Source organism: Cetorhinus maximus, chromosome 10 (genome assembly GCF_964194155.1).
Source record: "Cetorhinus maximus chromosome 10, sCetMax3.hap1.1, whole genome shotgun sequence".
Classification (NCBI taxonomy): Eukaryota; Metazoa; Chordata; class Chondrichthyes; order Lamniformes; family Cetorhinidae; genus Cetorhinus; species Cetorhinus maximus.
The window spans coordinates 12,550,980-12,575,106 of NC_135888.1; the positions used below are offsets into that span (position 1 = coordinate 12,550,980).

At 42.6% G+C, this 24,127-nt stretch overlaps 1 protein-coding gene across 1 annotated transcript; it reads left to right on the forward strand.

Moving 5' to 3' along the window:
* Positions 1–2,054: 2,054 nt before the first annotated feature.
* Positions 2,055–22,444, forward strand: LOC144685203 (protein CutA homolog). Its single transcript, XM_078549631.1, has 6 exons — positions 2,055–2,236; positions 8,568–8,716; positions 14,947–15,006; positions 17,115–17,160; positions 18,016–18,065; positions 21,367–22,444. Exons 1-6 carry the CDS (start codon positions 2,186–2,188, stop codon positions 21,467–21,469), a joined length of 459 nt encoding a protein of 152 aa, XP_078405757.1. The 5' UTR covers positions 2,055–2,185; the 3' UTR covers positions 21,470–22,444.
* The last annotated feature ends 1,683 nt before the right edge of the window (positions 22,445–24,127 follow it).

The window sequence follows — 24,127 nt, forward strand, 5'->3', positions numbered from 1 at the left end:
ATCAACATCCTGGGGGTTACCATTGACCAGAAACTGAATTGGACTAGCCATATAAATACTGTGGCTACAAGAGCAGGTTAAAGGCTAGACATCCTGTGATGAGTAACTCACCTCCTGACTCCCCAAAGCCTGCCCACCAGCTACAAGGCACAAGTCAGGAGTGATACTCTCCACTTGCCTGGATGAGTGCAGCTCCCACAACACTCAAGCAGCTCGACACCATCCAGGACAAAGCAGCCCGCTTGATTGGCACCACATCCACAAACATTCACTCCCACCACCTCCAACACACAGTAGCAGCAGTGTGTACCATCTACAAGATGCACTGCAGGAATTCACCAAGGCTCCTTCAACAGCACCTTCCAAACCCACAACCACTATCATCTAGAAGGACAAGGGCAGCAGATAGATGGGAATGCCACTACCTGGAAGTTCCCCTCCAAGTCACTCACCATCCTGACTTGGGAATATATCACCATTCCTTCACTGTCGCTGGGTCAAAATCCTGGAACTCCCTTCCTAACAGCACTGTGGGTGTACCCACACCAGATGGACTGCAGCAGTTCTAGAAGGCACCGCCTTCTCAAGGGCAATTAGGGATGGGCAATACATGCTGGCCCAGCCAGTGAAGCCCACATCCTGTGAATGAATTAAAAGGTCTTATTTTAGCATTTCTCTGAAAAAACAACACCTCTGATAAAGTAGCACTTCTGCACTGTTAGTGTATAATGGAATCACTAAATAGCACAGCACAGAAGGAGGCCATTGAATCCATCGAGTCTGCACTGGCTCTTTCAGAGAGCATTCCAGTTATTCCCACTCCCTGCTCTTTCCTCACATCTCTGCATTATTTTTCTCCTTCTCTAGTATTTATCCAAGTGCCTTTTGAAGGCTACCGTTGAATCTATTTCCACCACCATCAGTTCAGAACATAATGAGCATAAGGACTTGGGGTTTTAATCTACAAAAGGGGAGAAATAAGTTTTGGACAGCCCAGTGAAGAAGAACAATTGGGCGAGATGTAAAAGTAGCTAATTCACCATCGTCCATTCGGCGCTACTGGTCAAGATCAATTTCATCCCCATAATCATCTAATTCAGAACAATGCCAACGACTGACATAATACTGCTCACCCTGAGACAAAAACATACTACAGGTATATCAACATTGAACTTGTAATCATTTTATATTTTTACTTACAACAGTTTAGTCCTCGTACAAAGTTACTTAACTCAAATAACTGGAACATTATTTTTTATACTGCATTCTCAATCTGTTAGGTTATTTGTATTGCTTAGTTCGAATCTCTCCACATCCATTTTCCTCACACAAACCACTGTGAAGTGCCCTGACACATTTTGCTGTATTAAAGGTGCTATATAAATGCACGTTGTTGTTAATGAATTACAGTCTGCTCCCTCCCAGGTCTTTCGAAGGGAATGGATTTTATTCCTAACACATCATGAGACATATTTTACCAGTTAAATTACTGTCAGGTCTGTCATTTTTAAGGGCATGTTGGGAGTTGGCTATGTGCATAAAATAATAAGACTAATGGCAAGCCATGTAAAATATGAAGCGATGTGTAACTCTTTCAGAGTTAAAACAATTAACTTGAAGCGATGTGTACTTGTACCTGGTAAAGCAACATTATCATAAGGCGATTGAACCAAAAATGGGTCCCACTTCGTTACTAGCTCGGTCTGTGGTGTAAAAGTTCAACGTGACTCTCTCAAGTCACAGAAAGTCCCATGTTAACCAGACCAATAACTGAAGCATATGGAGCGCTGAGTAGCGAGGCTGCCTGGCGATTGGCAGCCAGATAAGGATAGTCTTATCGCAGGTCACTGTCAGGAAAGGAGAGAGAGAGAGAGAGAGACCAAACCAAAACAAGAGAACCGGAACTGAACTGGAGCGGGGCTGATGCAAATCCAGAGGACAGGAGTGAGCAGGTAGAGAAGAGGGTGGCTGGAGTTTGAAGGCAGGAGCTGGAGTGAAGGAGAAAGAAGACAAGAGGGATTTGAGTGAGGGGACAGAGACAGAGAGAGAGCAGATATTCAGAGTGTGGCACTGACTGGGGCTGTCTGGCTCCCTCGCTCTGTGACCAAAACCATTATGTTCCACCAGAGCAGCGGTGAGTGATCCGGTGCCTTTTCCACAGCGAGTGTGTGTATTGGGCTGGTGGATGCAGCGTTTACAAAGCTCCCTGCGCCCACGGTTCGGCGCACTGCTCCTGGTGAGTTGCAGCTGTCGACATAAGCGGCTAGTAGCATTTATGCGGTTGCTATTTTTGACCCTGTCTAACATAACTCATCTGAAACCAAAACTGAAGAAAGCACAATAGCTTTGGAATGGCCTGCCGCAAGAAAATGTTAGCACTGGCTTTGAAAATCCCTTTTAACCCTTAATAAAGAGTTTACCCTCTGCTCTAAATGGGGGGAAACCCCAGACAAGCCCCATGGTGCAGGACAACACCAAAGTTGAAAGGAATGGTAGGGGTGGAAAAGCCAGGCTAGGGTCAGCGGTGGGCAGTCAAGGTTCTGAGTGCGGCCCACGAGGCGTTTTGTTGACCCTTGCCCACACGCTGGGCTGCCAGATTCCGCTGGTTTCCATCTGCGTGGTTTTTTTCCTACCAGTATTACTAAAGTGAAACGCACGCAAGGCGAGGGCGTGTGAAGCGAGGTCTGTGCCGACTGCGCACAACAGTGACTGAGAGTCGTGCGCTCCCTCTGCGTCCAATCAAAGCGCTGCTACAGATCAATCGGCACAACCCGCAAATTCTTATTCATGGGGTCATGGTTAGTGCACACGTCCGATTTCAATCTTGCGGCCCACTGAGGTGAAGGGGGGGTGGGGGGGGGCACTCATGCGGCCCACTCACTAGCCTAGGTTGCCCGGCACTGGGTGAGGGTCTGTGCACTAAGTGATGGAGTGACACCATTGTCAAGGATTGGAGAGGAAAGACTGAGGCTGCCGTGGGAATGCAAACTGAGAACTAATTTGGATAGTAAAAAGAGAGCTGGCAGACAGAGACCCGTCCAGAAATAGTTGTGGAGTGATTGACTTGCGGCCTGCAGGCATGTTGCTTCAAGTCACTGGGATACTTTCCTTTTCTAAAATGTGCTCCTGGCATTTATTGTCCATCCCAAGTTGCCCTTGAGGAGGGAGTGGTGGGTATTCTTGAAACACTGCTGTCTGTGCAGTGAAGGTTTCCCCCACACAACGGCTAATTAACATACAAACATACGAATTAGGATCAGGAGTAGGCCCCTCAAGCCTGCTCCGCCATTCAATAAGATCGTGGCTGATCTGAATGTAACCTCAACCCCACATTCCTGCCCACCCCCAATAACCTTTCACGTTGAGAGTTTCAGGCCTTTGAACTCAGTGGCAATGAAGGAAGGGCAATATATTTCCAAATCATTGTGAAGTGTGAAGGGAAGCTTGGAAGTGGTAGTGTTCTTGCACCTGCTGTGCTTGTCCTGCTAGATGATAGGTGGTGCTGTTGAAGGAGGCTTGGTGAATTGCTGTAGTGCATCTTGTAGATAGTGTATAGTAGCCACAGAGTACAAGGTGGAGGGAGTAGATGTTTAAGTCAGTGGATATGGTGCTGATCAAGTGAATTGCTTTATTCTGGATGGGATCAAGCTTCTTGAGTTGTTGGAGCTGCACCCACCCACGTAAGTGGAGAGTATTCCATTGCACGAAAACAAAAATACCTGGAAAAACTCAGCGGGTCCGACAGCATCTGCGGAGAGGGATACAGTTGACGTTTCGAGTCCGTATGACCCATCATCAGAACTAAAAAAATAAAGAAATGAGATGAAATATAAGCTGGTAGAGGGGGGTGGGACAGGTAGAGCTCGATAGGGGGCCAGTGATAGGTGGAGGTCAAGAAGAGACTGCCAAAGATGTCATAGACAAAAGGACAAAGGGATGTTGACGGTGCTGATATTATCTAAAGGATGTGCTAATGGGGACATTAAGGGTAGCAAGCAGGACAAGCTAGTGGCAGATGGCCCTCGTGGGGGTGGGGTGGGGTGGGGGAAGGGATCGAAATGGGCTAAAAGGTGAAGGTGAAACAATAAATCGAAATAAATTTAAAAATAGGTGGGAAAAGAAAAATATATTTGTAAAAAAAAAAGATAAATTATTGGAAAAAGGGGGATCGGAAAGGGGGTGGAAAGTGTCAGTGATGGACCACGTGAAAATGATGGAGGGGTGGAAATTGGAAGCAAAATTAATACACTTCTCTTCCCTTCCTTGACCTCTCAGTCTCAATTTCTGGTGATAGACTGTCCACCAATATTCATTACAAGCCTACCGACTCCCACAGCTACCTCGACTACAGCTCCTCACACCCCGCTTCCTGTAAGGACTCCATCCCATTCTCTCAGTTCCTTCGCCTCCGTCGCATCTGTTCTGATGATGCCACTTTCCAAAACAGTTCCTCTGACATGTCTTCCTTCTTCCTTGATCGAGGTTTTCCACCCACGGTGGTTGACAGGGCCCTCAACCGTGTCTGGCCCATCTCCCGCGCATCCGCCCTCACACCTTCCTCTCCCTCCCAGAACCATGATAGGGTCCCCCTTGTCCTCACTTATCACCACACCAGCCCCCGTGATCAAAGGATCATCCTCCGCCATTTCCGCCAACTCCAGCATGATGCCACCACCAAACACATCTTCCCTTCACCCCTCTGGCGGCTTTCCATAGGGATCGTTCCCTCTGGGACACCCTGATCCACTCCTCCATCACCCCCTACACCTCAACCCCCTTCCACGGCACCTTCCCATGCAACCGCAGAAGGTGCAACACCTGCCCCTTTACTTCCCCCCTCCTCACCGTCCAAGGGCCCAAACACTCCTTTCAAGTGAAGCAGCATTTCACTTGCACTTCCCTCAATTTAGTCTACTGCATTCGCTGCTCCCAATGCGGTTTCCTCTACATTGGAGAGACCAAAAGCAGACTGGGTGACCGCTTTGTGGAACACCTTTGGTCTGTCCGCAAGCATGACCCAGACCTCCCTGTCGCTTGCCATTTCAACACACCACCCTGTCCTCATGCCCACATATCTGTCCTTGGCCTGCTGCAATGTTCCAGTGAAGCTCAACGCAAACTGGAGGAACAGCACCTCATCCTCCAACTAGGCACTTTACAGCCTTCCCGACTTAATATTCAGTTCAACAATTTCAGATCATGAACTCTCTCCTCCATCCCCACCCCCTTTTCGATCCCCCTTTTTCCAATAATTTATAATTTTTTTACAAATATATTTTTCTTTTCCCACCTATTTTTAACTTTATTTCGATCTATTGTTTCATCTCCACCTTTGAGCCCATTTCGATCCCTTCCCCCCCACCCCCACTAGGGCCATCTGCCACTAGCTTGTCCTGCTTGCTACCCTTAATGTCCCCATTAGCACATCCTTTAGATAATATCACCGCCGTCAACACCCCTTTGTCCTTTTGTCTTTGACACCTCTGGCAGTCTCTTCTTGGCCTCCACCTATCACTGGCCCCCTATCGAGCTCTACCTGTCTCACCCCCCTCTACCAGCTTATATTTCATCTCATTTCTATATTTCTTAGTTCTGACGAAGGGTCATACGGACTCAAAACGTCAACTGTATCCCTCTCCACAGATGCTGTCAGACCTGCTGAGTTTTTCCAGGCGTTTTTCTTCTAGATTTCCAGCATCCGTAGTATTTTGCTTTTATCTTAGTATTCCATTGCACTCCTGACTTGCCTTTTAGCTGATGGAAAGGCTTTAGTGAGACAGGATGTGGGGTCATACTCTAGAATACCCATCATCTCACCTGGTCTAGTAGCCAAAGCATTCATGTGGCTGGCCCATTTGAGTTTCAATGTTAACTCCCAGGGTGTTGATGTTGGGAGATTTGGAATTGGCAATACCCACTGAATGTCAAGGGAACGTGGTTAGACTCTCTCTTGTTGCAGATGGTCATTGCCTGGCACTAGTGTGGCATGAATGTTACTTAAACTTATCAACCCTTGCCTGACTTCCAAACACAAACAACATTTCTCTTTACTGCCTCCAGAACGATGCAGGTCAGGCAGCTTACACCAGGGAATGCTGTAGATTGTAAATAGCAGTGTAGCAGAAGTCAGTGCACAGCAGCAAAATAAAAGCGCCCCAATTTAACATCACCATCACCAACTTGCATTTATATAGTGCCTTTTAAAGCAGCAAAATGTTCCAAGGCACTTCACTTCTATCCGATGGAATTTGATACGGATCTACATCGGGATACCAGAACATATGATCAAAAGCCTGGTCAAAGTGATGGATTTTAAGGGATGTCTTGATGAAGGTGAGGAAAGTAGAGAGGTTTAGTTAGAGAATTCCAGAGTTCAGGGCCTGAACAGCTGAAGGCACGGCCTCCACTGGTGGAGCAATGGATACAGAAGATACACATCTTCAACTGCAACATCAAACACTTGTCAACGAGCTAGAGTCACATACCTCTGTGAACAGATCAAGGTACATTAGAGATAAAAGCAAAAAACTGCGGATGCTGGAAATCCAAAACAAAAACAGAAACAGAAATACCTGGAAAATCTCAGATCTCAGCAGGTCTGGCAGCATCGGCGGAGGAGAGCACAGTTGACGTTTCGAGTCCTCATGAGGACTCGAAACGTCAACTGTGCCCTCCTCCGCCGATGCTGCCAGACCTGCTGAGTTTTTCCAGGTATTTCTGTTTCTGTTTTTGTCAAGGTACGTTAGTACTGTATTTAAATTAAATGCTTACCACAGTACATGCTGCACTTTTCCTGGCAGTCTCTGTACTTTGAATTATTTATTTACCTGCCTCAACTTGAGCACTTTGTCGTGAACTCTTTAGAAATCAAGTGGCAAACCTTTGTTAAAATTGCCCATGCATGATCGAAGTTTGTTAATATTGGGATGCCCTGTGAACGTATTATAACCCATTCTTATTCTCAGTAATTAAAATAAAAGACTGTTTCATGTAGCATTGGTAAGTTGGAAAATCCAGTGTAGCTTAGTGTTGACTCTCACTTCTGTGTTATCTGTTCATTCATTTAAGCTGACAGTGGCCCACATACATCATGTGATTAATCCCCTTTCCTTCAAGTGAAGAGGATGTAAAGATATTTAAATCACTGACAAAAGCTATGCCTGTCACTCATTAGCTTAAAACTACCCATATTTATGCAGCAGAACCAAGACCAATAGCACTGCCACCAAGAAATCGCAGGAAGGTCTCTATTTTGGGCCCTCAAGTTCTGGATTTATGATCACCAGTAACTCAGGCTCAGACAGATATCTGCTGTTGCTGTACACAATTAGAGGAATAGGTAACGCAGATCAAAGCAGGCTATTTAATTTATACTGCAAGATCTGAACTGCACAAGTAGATGATTATTAAGCATCAATTGAGCTGAGATTGGAAGAAATTTTATTTCTGCCACAGTTATATTGATATTTGGAACTAACAGGCAAAAAAAACGCAATCAATTAATAAAGATAAACGCGACAGAATGAATATTTGTCTCAGAATTGGATTGAGTTAAAACTATAGATGTAAGTGATCAAATGCTGCTTAAAATTGATGGTTCCTGATTATGGAGCAAGGTCGGTGTTACATGGTTGGCAATTGATTTCTCATCATTCAAATCCACTCAGGAACATCAGACTGAGTTTTGCCGTCAGTGGCAAAGGTATGTTGTTCACCATTCACCATTCAAGTAATGACAGTAACTTCCAGAAATCTGCATTGAAATGTGTATATGCAGATGCCAGTGTTGCTATCAGTAATAACAATGAGCACCGACAGCCTTCCTGTTATTACACCTGCAAATTCTGACTCGATCGTTTTACTGCCCCTGGAACTTGTTCAAATGTGGGTGAAAAATTGTACTGTACACAGCAACGAGACATCACACTATGCCAAATCGTCTGTACTAATAATGAATGATGTAAAGCATAACATTAAATAGACACCCTGGAGTTTTGCTTGCTTTACTTGTAGGGGAAGGAAGGGAGAAACTTTGCTGAACGTTGATATTTAAAGCATTTGGCAGGGCCAAAGACAACACTTGAAACAAAGGCTGTGGAAAGCGACAGGCTCAAGGGGGTGATAGTTTCTCGTTACATTTTTAAAAAAAAACATTTTTACCAAGAGACAATCATGGGACACTATTGTTTTAAAGTTTTAACTAATTATAAAGGTGCCGCTGGCTCTGTCACTAGTTAGTTTACCAAAATCGGAATATAATTTCAGGTCAGAAGGTACTTCCATTACTCATGGTTGAACCATCTGACCTGATAATCTAGAATTCATTCTCGGGGGTTTCCCTATGATTGCGAGTTTAGCAGCAACTTTAGGTTGGGGGAAGAGACAACCAAAAAAATACTGGTGGATGCTCGACAGATTTGGAATACATTGTTTGAGCTTGTCTTTTATTGCAGGGTGAGATCGAAAGTCTTCAGAGTTGCCTGTTAACCTGACAGTACCACTCTCGTAACTGCTTAAAGCATAGACAATTAACTAACTATTGCTTTTCTGCTTTCCTTGGCCCTTAGGCTCTGATCATGGCCTTGTTACTATATCCAGGGCTGAAGAACATTGCTGTGTATTTGCACTCGGCAGTAACAGGGAGCTATATTTCTGGAACCCACTCTGTAGTTTTCGTCAGCTGCCCCAATGAACAAGTTGGCAAGGTCATCGCAAGGTATAAGAGAAGTAATTTGGTTATTAGCATCGTGTTCCAGTTCATTACCTGAATTCACTTCAGGTGGACCATTAAAGTGTATTACTCACCAAAGTGAAACTACCAGATTAACAGCAATCTATTCTGGAAATATACAAGCCTGCCAGTAAGAATGAATAGAAAAGAATGATTAACACATTGGTTAGGAACCCTACAACATCCAAAATGCCTTTCTATTATCCTTTGTATAATTTCCGTCCTGTTTCAATCAATTCTGGTAAAACCCATGGTTTTCCATTACCCCAAAATGTGCCACATGAATCACATTGTAATACAATCATTTCAGAATTATGATTTTAAAATGTTATTGCATACAGCTTTATTTTTGTAGTCTTGCTGAGGTATTTTATAATAAACCTGGAACACTAGCAGCTTATGTTATTTAACAAACATTTTCCCACAGATAAATAAGCTCAGGGAAGCTAAACAGGAAATAATGCTTTAAAATCATTTTCGCGATTAAATGATTTTAAAGTTTTAGTTGTGTTCTGCAGCAGTCTTTCCAAGGACTTGGTTGGAGTGGAAAAGGATTGGAATTTCTTATGTTGACCCCCATATAAATATTCAGAATGATTCTTGCAATAGAGCAAAGCCATTTTAAACTCTCTGAATTTGCTTTTTCTGGAGTTTCAATAGGTTTAAAAAAAATTCACGTTTTCTTCACTTTGCTGCCCTCTCCTGAAAGTCGGTAATGTTGGACTGTGACACCGTGTGCTCCCTACCTCACTCGCGCTGGTAAACATTCTGGGAAGTCTCAACAATGAGTATTGACAGGCTTCTTGACAACCAAGCCTCATTCTGTCCTCACCTGATGTTCCAGCACACGCAGTGCCCAAGAGAAGATTGACCTAATTACATCTCAAACAACAAGCTGGCCGCATGCTTGAAGTGGCTACATCAATCTCTGACTTTTCTTATTGAGGGAACACTGTGTGCTGTAATTGTTCAACAAAAGGCCGTGTCAGCAGGTTCAGTAGAGTGAGCACTGCTGAAACAAGGCATCTTGTTGGTTGCACCCTGCCTCACAATGTTTGAGGATAAGCCTGTAAACCATGCCATGGCTGAACTGATCTAGTTTACCTTTTGTGACTTGAGTCTTATTAATTGTGCAACTGCCTTTTTCCAATGGGAGAAGGTGTTTAATTTTCATTGTTAATCCGATCACAATCTTCACACAGCCGATAGAACTCTTAAAGTTGACTCTAGGGTTGGGATTTTCCGGTGTCAGGCGTGGTCGGTGGCGTAAGCGGACAATATGGGCGATCGGTTTCACGGTGGAGTGAAACCGGTTTGCAATTGTCCGCTCAGCCCACCAATGGGTGGACGTTGACCCCGCCATTGGATGCTGGGAACCTGATTATAATACATCAGTGTTTCATTGTGAGGCCAGCCTGCCAGACTCATTTACCCCATCCCCCTCCCCCCACTGGATCGTCCGCCCACGGCGGGAAAACACGCCGACATGTTTCACAACAGCACATAAGCGACGTGCACCTGGTAGGCTGCACTTTGCTCAGGACCTCAAGGTCTGTTTACCTACCTTGCTTCAGGCAGCACTCGCAGTCATCAGCGCCAGGCTTCACACACAGCACCACATCACTTTTAGGGGGGTTCACAGGTAGGTCTCTACCTACCAGATCAGCCATATGTGGGTGGCCTTTCAATGGCTGCAGGGCAAGATCTTGCTTGGGGAAGGGGGTAGAAATGGCCTCAGGCAAGGGAAGAGGCTGCAGGACGAGAGCTGCAATGGGAAGGAGGGTATCCCAGGGTGTGTGTGTGGGGGGCACATGTCGATCTGTGCAAGTGGCCTCAAGATGGTGAGGGCTGAGGAGGCAGTCTCCAGAGGAGTTGAGACCAGATGGACATGTGAGAGAATGGGTGGTGTCCCTTGAGCTGGCAGTGAGTGAGATGCCAGTGAATGTGTGATAGGCTTGAGTGTGTGAATTTAGAGTGATGATATGGTTGCCTTACCCTAGATGCATGGATGAGATCATTCATCCTCTATCTGCCCTGGATGGCCAACCTCTTCTGTGCAGCATTGACACTGATCACCACTGCCATCACTTACCAAGCTGGAGTGGTAATGTTGCTGCCCCTCCTGTGGCCAGAGCGTGGGGTAGAGGACATCACAGTGAGCCTCCAGGGCATTCAAAAGGTGCTTGAGGGCTGCAGTCGTCTTGCCTTTCGGTACCATGCCTTCCTTGCTGCAGTCCTGGGCTGGAAGCACTGGCGTGTGCCTGGTGTGATGAAGCAGTGAGGTGATGGCATGGCGGGCGAATGAGAGCCCACCTGCTATCGAAATGGCATGTTTCCCAGGAATGCATAATTAATGTGGTGGATCTAGGATGATACGGCGTGAAAACCTACCATCATGGCCAGTGAGTAAAGTGTCGTTTTACCCACCGCTACCGCACTTAGTGCAAATCTAGGACGATTGCGCCTAGGTCTCCATCTGTACCAAACAGTTTTTGAGGGAAGTAACTGGTGAACTAAATAAACAGGTAACAGTGAAAAAATCTAATTCATAATCAGGTATAAAATAAACACAACTAAACATAGAATACGCAGGCAACAGAGGTCGCATGAAGACTTTAGTGAGGAGTTGTGTATAAGTATGTGCTTTACCTGCCCAGGGTTCCGTAGCCATGGTCATAGAATCATAGAATAATCACAGCACAAAAGGATACCATTTGGCCTGTCATGTCTATGCTGGCTCTCTGTAAGGGTAACTCAGCTGGTCCTACTCCCCTGTCTTTTCACCTTTGGTCTTCCAATGTTTTCTATGCAGATAATTATCCAATTCTATGAGAACGCTATGATTGAATCTGCCTCCAGATTCTCTTGAGGCAGTGCTTTTCAGATCCTAACCACTGGCTGCGTAAAAACGTTTTTCCTCATGTCGCCATTGTTCTTTTGCCACTCACCTTAAATCAGGATACACTTGGTTCTTGCCCCTTCTGTTAATGGAAACACTTCTTCCCTATCTACTCTGTGCAGACCCCTGATTATTTTGAATACTTCTATCAAACCTTTTCTTTAAGGAGAACAGCCCCAGCTTATCCAATCTATCCACAAAACTGAAGTCCCTCATCCCTGGAATCCTCCCAGTAAACCTTTTCTGCACCCCCTCTAATGCCTTCATAACCTTCCTAAAGTGTGGTGCCCAGAATTGGACACAATACTTCAGTTGTGGCTGAACCAGTGTTTTATGAAGTCACCATAACTCTCTTGCTTTTGTCCTTAACGACCCAATTATAGAGCCCAGGAGCCCTAATGCCTTACTAACCACTTTCTCAACCTGCTCTGCCGCCTTCAACAATTTTTGCGCATATACCCCAGATCCTTTGCTCCTGCATTCTCTTTAGAATTGTATCCTTTATTTTAATATAACATCGCCTGTCTTCATTCTTCCTACCAAAATGTCTCACTTTGTACTTCTCTACATTAAATGTCATCTTCCATGTGTCTGCCCATTTCACCAGCCTGCTTTATGTCCTCCTGAAGTCTATCACTATCCTCCTCCCAGCTCACAATACTTCCAAATTTTTTGTCATCCGCAAATTTTGAAATTGTGCCCTGCACAACTTCTTGAACCGCTGCAGTACGTACACCCACAGTGCTATTAGGAAGGGGGTTCCAAGGTTTTGACCCAGCGATAGAGAAGGAACAGTGATATAGTTCCAAATCAGGATGGTGTGTCGCTTGGAGGTGAACTTGCTGGTGGTGGTGTTCCCATTCTGTCTGTTAAAGTCAGGAGTGAAGAAGCAGATATTTTATTTATGAGTTGGCAACAAAAAGATGATCGTTTTGGACCACACACACATTATAAAGACATACCCTAAACATATGATGGGTAAGGTTATTCTGAAAAATCTGTTGATTTCACAGTTAGCTAGAACTAATAGTTGAATAATAATTCTTCCTTTTGAAAGTGAACACTCCCTAGTTTTAAATTTCTTGATCACTTTTTAAGACTCAACTAACTCAAAGAAATCAGTTACATGTACAGCTGGTTCACTGATCACTTTGTTTTGTTTTTGAATGAGTTACTAGAATTACACCCATGTTAGTTTCATGTAGCTTTTAAATAATAAATGGCCAGAATTTACTATCAAATAACAGCGAGCCTAATGACGCTCAGAGATTTTTATGCTCAAATTGGACGACAACTTCAGGTGAGCTCATACATGCAGTTAAAGGTGAAAATCCAGAAGTCGCTGTCCAAGGTGCATCCTTCCTCCATAAACTGCACAGAACAGCATCTTGCTGTCTGATTCATCATTGAAATGTACTGAACAGTGTGCAGTTCTTGCACTTAGCTTGTAGCCAGGGACTAAACTCATCACAGATAGTTAGGGCATATCCATTTCAGTATTAAGTACACTTTCTAATGGTGTGATAAGTCTTAATTACTGCTAAACAATCTCTGATACTGAAAATTAACTTTTACCTAGTTTGGACTATCACTCCTTCAGCTTTTAATTGTTGTTGTAGACTTGAGAAAAATCATTATTTTATAACCTTTTCTTTGTCCTTTTTTCTCTCCCTCTTAATCACATCTTTTGGAAGGAAGAATAGGGAGGTCACTTAATATTTGGAAAGTGCAAGTCTAGGTGGGATAGAGAAAAAAAGGAATCTCAGAGTGCAAATACTAATCACTAAAAGTTATGCCACAGGTTAGCGAAACCATAAAAAAGTAAACCAAGTACTAGGCTTTATTTCTAGAGCAATAGAATTGAAATTTAGGGACGTTGTGTTAAACCTGTATCGAATCTTGGTTAGATCACATGTTAGAGTACTGTGTGCAGTTCTGATCACCATATTATAAAAAGGATTAAAATGCTCTGGAGGCGGTGCAGTGATTTGCAAGGATGATACCAGAATTTGTGGGTATGCAAATCCAGAAAGGGTTGACAGACGGGGTCTCTTTTCTCATGAGAAAAGAAGGCTGAGGAGTGACCTAATAGAGGTATTTAAAGTTATGAAGGGTTTTGATAGAGTGAATATGAAGAGAATGTTTCCTCTTGTGGGGTGGGGGTGGGGAGGTGGCGGTGGGGAAGGGCATAACTAGAGGCCATCAATATAAGGTAGTCAAGAAATCAAACAGGGAATTCAGGAAAACCTCTTTACCTGAAGAGTGGTGAGAATGTGGAACCCACCACTACAGGGAATGGTTAAAGCAAATAATATTGATACATTTAAAGGGAAGCATGTGGGGAAACAGTGTTAATTTATGATGTGCACATTTTTCTCATTCCCATGACTTGGGAAGAAGTAAAAATTGCAGAGGCTAAATTAAATTATTTCCCCTTAAACTACATGGTTTATGAAATATTAATATTTTAAGATGTTACCTTTACAGAGAAATATTATTACCGAGTTCCAATATTAGGAGGGTTTACCTCTATCTGCAAAATATTTGTTCTATAATTTCATTTCTGTCATGTGTGTCAATATTTTCCTTTGGATAAATTACCAGCAAGAATTGTCCCTTTGTTGATACGTTTTGACTCCACCACATCCAGATTCTTCGGTTCCAAACTTTCATGTGTCAGTTTGCTCTCTGAGTTCAGGGGGTTTTGTGATCCTTTGGGTAATGTGGGTACCACGTAGGCTTCCCTTGACCAGGCTGCAAGATGCAGCCATAGTGGCAGACTTGTGTTCTGTCTGCAGCCCTGGAAGGAATTGTGCCAGTAGATTTCAAGATCTATCCTCTTCACCTCGAAATGGAAACTATTGTGCAGCCTCACAGACACGGTGATATCAGCGATGCCTTTCTATCAGTCATCCCTCTAGGCAATCTCCTTTCTCTCTGTACCAGTCAGGATGTAAAATAGTTCTGTGTGTTTGGTTCCTTTTCACTCTAAATTGCCGAAAGTAGAAACTGGCTGATGCTCCAGGGGTGGGATAGAATCTTCAGATCGAGCAGACTTTTAAAAATAAGGCAGATAAACTGCTATTGTAATACTTAAATTGTGTGAGAACAGCAAGTAGAGTTTTGAGTCACTATCTCTATCTGAGTTGCCACAGTAACATGATGAATTGCACATATTTGATTCTGGGGATGCATTCAAGATGAGAAAGGACAAGAATAATAAAATGATGTATAAGAATCAGTCTCAAATCTTAAAACACAGGCGTGGGTTCAGTTGGTTTGCTAATGAACTTTTTTTTTTGACTTCCCTCCTCAGGACCATTATGGAGAAGAAGCTGGCTGCTTGTGTGAATATTTTACCAAAGGTGTTTTCCATGTAAGTTAAAGAGACAAAAAAAAAACTTTCTCTCACGGGTTTTGTCTGTCAGCAAACCATTCCCAAAAATTCACACCTGCGCTTGGTTCCATAACAAGGGGTGTCGCCTTAAAATTCAGCCATGTAAAGGCATAGAGAAACTTTCACACAAAGGTTTGTGAGAATGTGCCCTGCTGAGGGACATTAATTACAGAACCAAGTGCGATGTGTAAAAGGGAGATAAATAGTTAGAAAGCAAGAGTGTAAAGGAATATGGACGAAGGGGCTTGGAATTGGGATTAAAAAATAGAACTAACACAGCTAACAAAATGAACAGGCCCAATGGCACGAGTGACCTCATGAATCAATGATTTAAATAATTTTGTCACTAAATTTGCTTGCATGCTGCTTTTAATCCTGCTAAGATTTTTGCGTGCCATATACTGTAGAATTCTGGCTTCATAAAGATTACTTAATACAAATTTAGTAGCAATAGATCAGGACAACTTTTAGCATATCTAAGGGGAATAGTTGACTGGGAGAAATTTTTGATTGTGTTTTAAATAGCTATATCTATAGACTGAATTCATACGCTGAGATTCAGGTGTAGTCCCATTTTTAGCGCGCGTTGAATATGTCAAAAAGAAGAAAGAAATTATATGAACCAACCTTTACCCCTCTATTTTCTGCAAGTACTGTTCAATCTCTCATTTAGCTTTTCCATTCCAAAGCCCTTGATCATGTCATAACCATTCATTGATAGATCTGGCTCTCTCCACTCCCCGTTTGTTACTTCAATCCAGTTTCCCACCCTGCTGGTAGAACTCTGGAGAAAGTCATCAATGTGACTATGATGGTGGCCCATTGTGGTCCTCTTTCTGCCTGTAGCGCCTTTGCTGAAGGAGCGGTGGTGGTTTCCAGTAAGCACAATATCTTTGATGACACTTTGGCCCTTTCCTATTAATAAGTTACCCAACAGCAACACCTGCAGACACAGAGTTTATTTCTGAACGAAAACTGACAATTACCTGTACTTACATCGTTTCTTCATCAACTCTATAACTATTGCTGGATTTGCCAACCGCCTTTACACAATATAAAGCCCAAGAAGAGTCAAAATATCCTTCGCTCAACAACAGCAAACTAAATGCCATCTTTTTTTGTTACTGCAAACGTCTTCATGTCTCTAGCCTTAACTCGTCAACCTATCCAGTGGCCCTCACATGCTAAATCCAGAGGTCTGCAACCTCAGCATTTTGTTCAACATGAAATTCTTGCTCCATATCCAATCAATTGGCAAGACCACTTTCACCTGCTGAGCATTGTCACTGCTGCAGGAACCTTAATCCACACATTCATCGCCTTTGGACCTTCACAAACTTGAAATTTAAAACTCCATAACCTGCATGCCTTCCCGTCTTGTAAACTATCCTTGCCAAGTTCCACTGGCACTCCATGTCCCAGTGAATTGACCAATATCCTCATCCTCGACCTTCTGGACGCATCCTATGCTTCAGTCACACTGGATTACTGTTTACTTCCCAATCCTTCCACTTTAGAGGTTGATCTGTCAGTCACCTTGCCACTGTCTTCTGAAATTCTAAACATTTAATTCTACTGGCTCCTTCTGCTTACTGTAGTCTCCGAAAACCTTTCTCTATAGTCTGGCGTTTAGTCACCCCAACCCCTGCAATTTTCTGCTTGGTCTTAAGAGCACCAGGACTTTTCGTTTTGGAGATCCCAGTGGGGAAGGCTCCACACACACGAGTGAGCAATCTGAAAAAGAAGAATTGCCCTCGTATGTAACCAATATGTTATATAACTATGTCTGTTGGACAAAACACGTAACCCTTCAAAATATTTTCGACACCCAAAATCATCAGTAAGGAGAGAGCAAACTGCTTGCATTAAATTTAATGGACATGTAATGTGTGAACGATATAGGGAGTGGCCGTTACAATTGCACTGAGCATTTACAATAGAGGAACAACCAAACTCTGTGGCACTTGAAAGCCATATGTGCAGTTTTTAAGCTTATCCTTTACACCCTATACAAGACTAACAGATGGAGCAACTCCAGAATTGCAGCATAACTCTGACCACTGTGTTTCTTTGCATTTTATATCCAGGTACAACTGGGACGGTGAAATAACAGAAACCACCGAAGTTCTGATGGTGAGTTACTGCGTGGCTGAGGGTTGTTCAAAACATGAAAAGAATTTTCAGAATGCTGGCCTTCGTTTCACTCCCTGGTTGTCCATGTTGCCTGTGATGTTTCCTGTCTTGAAATAGCCAGGTGACTGACTGACAGATATTGGTACCACCTGTGCTTTATGTGGCGGGGGATTTATCATCTGACCTTGGTGCTCAGGCATTTGGACTGCAACACTAGGGGTTTTTCACTTACCCTACTTAGGAAAGTGGTCCCCAGCAGACCTTCAGGTTTTAGTCCTCATCACCTCTGTATACAGTTCTGGCCTGGATTGGACCTGCAGGCAGGAGCTCACTAAAAGAGATATGGAAATTGTGTATCTCAGTCTTTTCAAGGGCATTGCATCAAGATTAATGGGACACAGCTACTTAGAAGATTTTAAAAATCCTTTTCAGCCTTATTGAAAGGCGGTACAGGGAAAAAAGTGTGGCTGACAAAAAAAAACAATGAATGGTTAAGTACATGGGGAAGACAGGAGATGGAGGCTGCAGGCATGCAATGGAATAATAAAGCACGGGAACCCTCTTTGATGATTAAGTGTAGCTGCATCTGCATGATGATATGGGAAGGGTTGCTTGGTTTGGCACCCCAAGGCATCCTTCCTGGAACGCAGCAGTGTACTATGCGTAGACTTCCCTTGTAGGGGAAGAGAACTCCTTTTAAGCAAACGATGACAGCACCAGACTAACCTTTTAGACAATTTTTAAATGGCATTGATGGCAGCCTCTTAGAATTCCAGATTAGGGAAACAGATATCCAGGTTAGAAGTTAATTAGTTGCATATGAAGATTAATAGATAATTTTCTATTTTTCTGTAGGTGATAAAAACAAAAAGCTCAAAAATGCTCAAACTGACAGAATTTATCAGGTGAGTCTACTCATTAACCATGGGCGGCAGTGACAGGATTTACCTCATCAGTTACAGGTTCTTTTTTTTCCATCTTTTAAGAATATAAGATCTCAAAGAGAATGTAAAAAACCATTCAGCCCCCCTCAAACTCATTCCTGCTACAAACCATGTACTATCTATCTCATCTGGAACTTAATATCCTGAGAGACTACCACTCAAAATTTTGAACTGACCCACAAAGGTAATCGAGTGAGAACTCCAGAATATTAATTAAAATCTAATTGGTTGTGCTTCCACTGCTGAACCTTTCACTATCTTGTTGGCAAAATGAACCATCATGTGCCACACTGTACTTTACCACCTGTCCATACTTTAATGTCATGCTGAATCATTCTTGTGGACAATCACGGTTATAATTTGATTGTCATTCACTCAATTGGATGTTACATATAGAGATGGAAAAAGAGAGTTATTGAGAAGGAAACTTTAAGAATATTGAATCCGCAGATGACATGAATTAATTTTGTTTTTCCTCAGAAAGGGGAAATAATTCCTCTTTCAACAATATTTCTTTCCCTTATCTTTTTCAGTCTCTTTTAAATGTGTACCAATCCTCTGGACATATATCAAAATGAACATATAAGGAAATTAGCACGATTTTCAGCAACCACCACACCCCTCCTCTCCCAGTGACTGTGCCCTGCTGCTGCTCCCATTTCCATCAGCCTTTTGCAACAAGTTCAGCATTTGGTTGGAAATAGATTTTGTTTACCGATGTTGATCCAGATGCTGAAATACAAAGCTGCAATTTACGTGTGCATGGAACATCACAAATTACTATTAGCCTTAAGCAGCCTCACTAAAACAGACAATATGGTCAGTTACCTTATTGCTGTTGGTGGGGCCTTCATTTACACAAACTAGCAGCTGTGTTTCCCTAAAGTGTTTCAGGATGTCCTGAGGGTCAGCTGTGGCTCAGTCCATAGCACCCTTGCCTTTGAATCAGAAGGTTGTGGGTTCATGTCCCACTCCTGGAAACCAAGAACTGTGATTGTACTCAAAAGAGTTGCAATCTGTGACTGTTGATAACTCAAAAGGATGTCCTGAGGGTGTGAAAGGAGCTTTACTGATACTGCAATTCCGCAAGGTTGTAATTTCACTCCAAAAGTCATTCTGTGCTAGGAATCTGGCTGAGAATCAGTCCATTTTATTCCATGCAATCCAGCCAGGGGGAAATGTTGCCAAACTTTTATATACAGGCATTTAACTAATTAAAGAGAATGAAAGCATTATCTTGCTGTCACCTTTCAACGTGCATTATAAGGAAAGTAGAAGCAACATCGTTGTAACACCAAAATTTGAATTTAGGTGAAGATCAAAAAATGTAAATATAGGTTCTAGATTCTACACGTAGGCTACATCCAAACACTGAAGGAACCACTGGTCATTAGATGAACTCCGGACCGCTTTCTTCTAAGATAATAGACCATCAATTCAAAAATAATTTACATGAGGTTGATCTTGAAGAGATGACACTTAAGGACATTAAAGTGCGCAACAGTGAAAAAGGATCTGGCATAATCTTTAGTATCTTGTCCCTGTGAAAGGCGCATGTTTTGTTAACTGAGGTGAATCTTTATTGTGAAACTACATTCAGCCACAGGTGAGAAGACTCCTTAATTTCCAACTATAAGGTGCCAACTTTCAAGGCAAACCAAAAAAAAAACCTGCATGTACATCTTATGATGTACATAAATCTTTTAAGTGCTTCATGAATCCATTCTGGAGCAGTTCATAAACAACTAATTAGATTTCCATGCATCCATAGAATCCTCCATAGAAACACGCCAGTGGGATGGGCACTATTGTGTTATATTGTCAGCAGTGCTGTGAGCTGGAGCCTTAGGGTTACTGTAGCTTGTACGCAGTTGCCTCAGTCAGAGGAGTTACCCAGCTTAACATGCTTCGAATAGAACAAAATATGGAAGCAAATGATCCCACCAGAGGTTGGCTATCTGAATCACTTCAATCAGTTTACAAAGAACTTCAGGACCCAAACCATCCCCACTTTTTGACTGTGATTCTCCAATCGGGCATCTGCATCACCGCTGAGACCATTCATTTCCGCCTTTGTAACATTGCTCGACTCAGCTCCTGTCTCAGCCCATCAGCTGCTGAAACCCTCGCTCATGCCTTGTTACATCTGGACTAGACGATTCCAATGCATCCTGACTAGCCTCCTGTATTCTAAAACAAAAATAAAAATACCTGGAAAAACTCAGCAGGTCTGGCAGCATCTGCGGAGAGGAACACAGTTAACGTTTCGAGTCCGTATGACCCTTCAACAGAACGAAGTAAAAATAGAAAAGAGGTGAAATATAAGCTGGTTTGGGGGGGTAGACCAGCCAGCTTATATTTCACCTCTTCTCTATTTTTACTTAGTTCTGTTGAAGAGTCATATGGACTCAAAATGTTAACTGTGTTCCTCTCCGCAGATGCTGCCAGACCTGCTGAGTTTTCCAGGTATTTTTATTTTTGTTTTGGATTTCCAGCATCCGCAGTTTTTTGCTTTTATCTCCTGTATTCTACCCTCCCTAATCTTCAGGTCGTCCAAAACTCTGCTGCCCCATGTTCTTACTTGCGTCCAATCCCGTTTTACCCATCACCCATTCTTCCTGACCTGCTATGGTTCCCGGTCAAACCCATCACCTCGATTTTTAAAATTCCCATCCTTGTTTTCAAACCCCTCCATGGCCTTGCCCATTGCTATCTCTAATCTCCTCCAGCCCAAAACCCTCCCAAGGTCAGTGCACCTCTAATTTTGGCTTCCAGAGCATCCCTGATTTTTGCTGCTGTGCTATTGGTGGTTGTGCCTTCAGCTCTCTCAGCCCTAAAAACTCTGGAATTCCCTCCCTAAACCTCTGTGCCTCCACTCCTCTTTCCTCCATCAAGACCCATCTTAAATCCTACCTCTTTGACCAAGCTTTTAGTCATCTGCCCTAATATGTGGCTCGATGTCAAACTCTGCTTTCTAAGCCTTGGGATGTTTTATGACAATAAAGGTACTATATAAATACATGTCGTTGTTCTTTATCCCTTATAGCGGGCAAGAATGAGATCAAAGACCCTACATGGGGCAATTATTGTGGTCAAGATGATTAATAAGTCTTTATATTTTGGTTTCATTTATTTGTTCTGAATTACACTGGGTCATTGCGGAGATTGAAATAAACATACACAATTCTGAAATCAATTTTGCCGGAAAGCCTGTAAAAAATCTATGCCCTAAAATTTGCTTTCTTTTCTCCCCCTCCCCCAGATCAGTTCATCCATTTGAAATTCCTGAGGTTATAAGCCTCTCAGTTGACCAAGGCAACCCATTATACTTGAAGTGGATAGAAGAAACTGTGTCAGAAGAATGATTTACTCATTGTTTAAAGAAGTATCTAGAGTTCAATGTCCATTACAGTTGATGTTTTAAAAAATTGGTGTATAAATGAACAGCTTGACTTGTTAAAAAAGCAGCCACAACACTTGATAGTGAATACTCTTTAGAGGAAAGGATGCTTTTATACTGCCCAATGCAGCGAATGACCCTGTCATATACTTGAAAGAAATAGAATCCAAAAGCATAGTACCGAAACCCTGCTCTTTCCCCAATGTTCATAATACATATATTGACTTTTTCCTCCCTTCCAAAATTCTTGGTCTCCAGTCTAAAAGATAAGCCAAAGATTAGTCCGGCCTTCAAAAATTAAGATATTTTCAGACTTCAAATATAACTAAATGAAAGCGTGTGTGTAAACGTAACCAAATTTTCATTGCTGAGTATTGTAACGATGAGTAATGATAGTTCCTCTGGTCACAAATGTGAATGAAAAGGTTTGAGAAGCTGTAAGATGGTTAAACATGTTTTATACTTAGCAGACTTTTCCATCATATTAGTGACTGAAGAGAATTATAGTTAAAGATGTATAAAATAATTAAACATCTTGGAATAATGGTCACGATTTTCATTTTTAATACAGAACTCTTAGAACTATCTTTAAAATGTTTTTGTATAAAGAGGCAAAGCGTGGATGAACATGTCAGAAGTTCAGAAGTAATAAAAAATATTTTGCAGCCTAATTATGACTTTCATAACTGAATAAGAACACTGGAGCCTTTTATTGTTAGCTTTATCTTCCAGCAAGATTGTTTTGATATCAGCTTATTAATCATGAGTTTTTAAAAATGAATTTATCCAGCCTCTTGTGGCCTTGCACATTGCTACCGAGGTGATAGTGATAACGCAAGGACGAGCTACTGTGCGATGTTATACACAATGTTTTATTGTTCTGTAATAGATTTGTGTGTAACTGGCCTCATCTGTTCAATTAAAAAAAGTATTTTCTGTTGTTTGGGAAGTTTCTTTGAAACCAGCATGAAATGACCGGATGTTTTTTTTTTAAAACTGCAACACAGATTTTTGAAAATGTAACAAAATGCGACACCTTAAATGCAAGATAATATATAAACACACACACACTCGTGTATATTAACCCATGGAGTGGGAGCATAAGAAATAGGGGTAGGAGTAAACCATACAGTGCCTCATGCCTAGTTCATCATTTAATAAGATAATGGCTGCCCCAACTTCACTTTCCCACCTGTTCCCCATATCCCTTGGTTCCTAGGGAGACCAAAAATGTCAATCTCAGCCTTAAATATATTCAACAACGGATTATCCACAGCCCTCTGGCTGGAGGATTCCAAAGATTCACAACCCATTGGGAGTGAGGAAGTTTCTCCAAACTCAGTCCTAAATGACCAACCCCTTATAATCTGAGGCTGTACCCCCACGTTCTAGATTTCCCAAGCAGGGTGAGCCTCAGTGTCTACCATGTGCCCCTTGTATTTTTCAACCTGTGTTCAGGGAGCGCAGCAGGGGGGCAGACAGAGCTGGAACAGGATACGCAGTTGAAGCAGAGAGAAAAGCAGAGTTAGATTCTTAATATCTGGCAGTTAGGAGCAGCGTATTCTCGGGCCTGAGGTGGGCCGAGGCGTACCTGGGACTGAGACTCATGAGGAATCAGAGTTCGTTCAGATTAACGTGTATCATGTCTGCACTATGAGTGCTCATTATTTATTACCCACCCACATTGGGAAATGCTAATACACAGTAGGTTTGCCAGCATCTGTTTAGAGGAACAGGAATAGGCTATTCTGCTATTCAATGTTCACGCACATTTCTCTGGCAACCAATGTAGAATGGGCATTGGGAGAGGCCTAGAAACAACTCACCTGCCAACACTCTCAGCCAGCAAGTGCATAGCAGAAGTATGTATCTGCAAATGTGATATTTAACAATGTTTCGCCTGTGAAGTGCTTTCCTGAAATTACACAAAAAAAAACTTGCTCAATCCACTCTAATACCCTTGTCAAATTGAACCCAGGCTGCACTGCCAGTTCTCAGTCTGTGAGACAAAGCTAGATAAATATACCAAATTGTCTTTTCTAATGCTTGTTGACATAAGCACTCGCATAGTGTCGAAAGCTCTTATCTTTTAAACCGAATGAGTTTTCTTAATTAGCTAAGAAAAACCTGATCAATGTGTCCTGAAACCATGGCAGATAGCACAATGACTCTGTCTTCAGTTAACAATAGGGAGCCTTAAGGCATGTGGACTGTTGTGGGAGGATATAATGTCAGTAATTATAGCATGAATGGCGGGTCCATTGAGTGAATCTGGGCTTCTTTACACTTATTATCCAAACCTCTCCCAGCTGTCAAAGCCACTTGCTTAATTTCTAGTTTGGATACTTTATCCATTTCAGCTGAATTCTGGAAAGGTTGGTACCCATTTAATATGTCCAATTTTCCTCACCAGAGCAGTGTTGAAATTCGAGAAATGGATTGCTCCCCCCACCTCCCCCCCTGTTAACTTTCTGATTTTTAGAAAAAAATGGAGCAACAAGGTGATGGCCAAGGACAGATGGCAAATTCACCAACTCCACACTTAACTCTTCTGCATTGTCACGGAAACAGTATTGACAAAACGTCAAGTTGCTCGCATGAACACACAAAGCTTTTGAGTAAC

Coding starts and splice junctions, on each gene's coding strand:
- LOC144685203 (XM_078549631.1), top strand. CDS start 2,186: ATGCAGCGTTTACAAAGCTCCCTGCGCCCACGGTTCGGCGCACTGCTC. Junction 15,007..17,114: donor TTACCAAAGGTGTTTTCCAT/GTAAGTTAAAGA, acceptor TTTTATATCCAG/GTACAACTGGGACGGTGAAA. Junction 18,066..21,366: donor AAACTGACAGAATTTATCAG/GTGAGTCTACTC, acceptor CCCCTCCCCCAG/ATCAGTTCATCCATTTGAAA.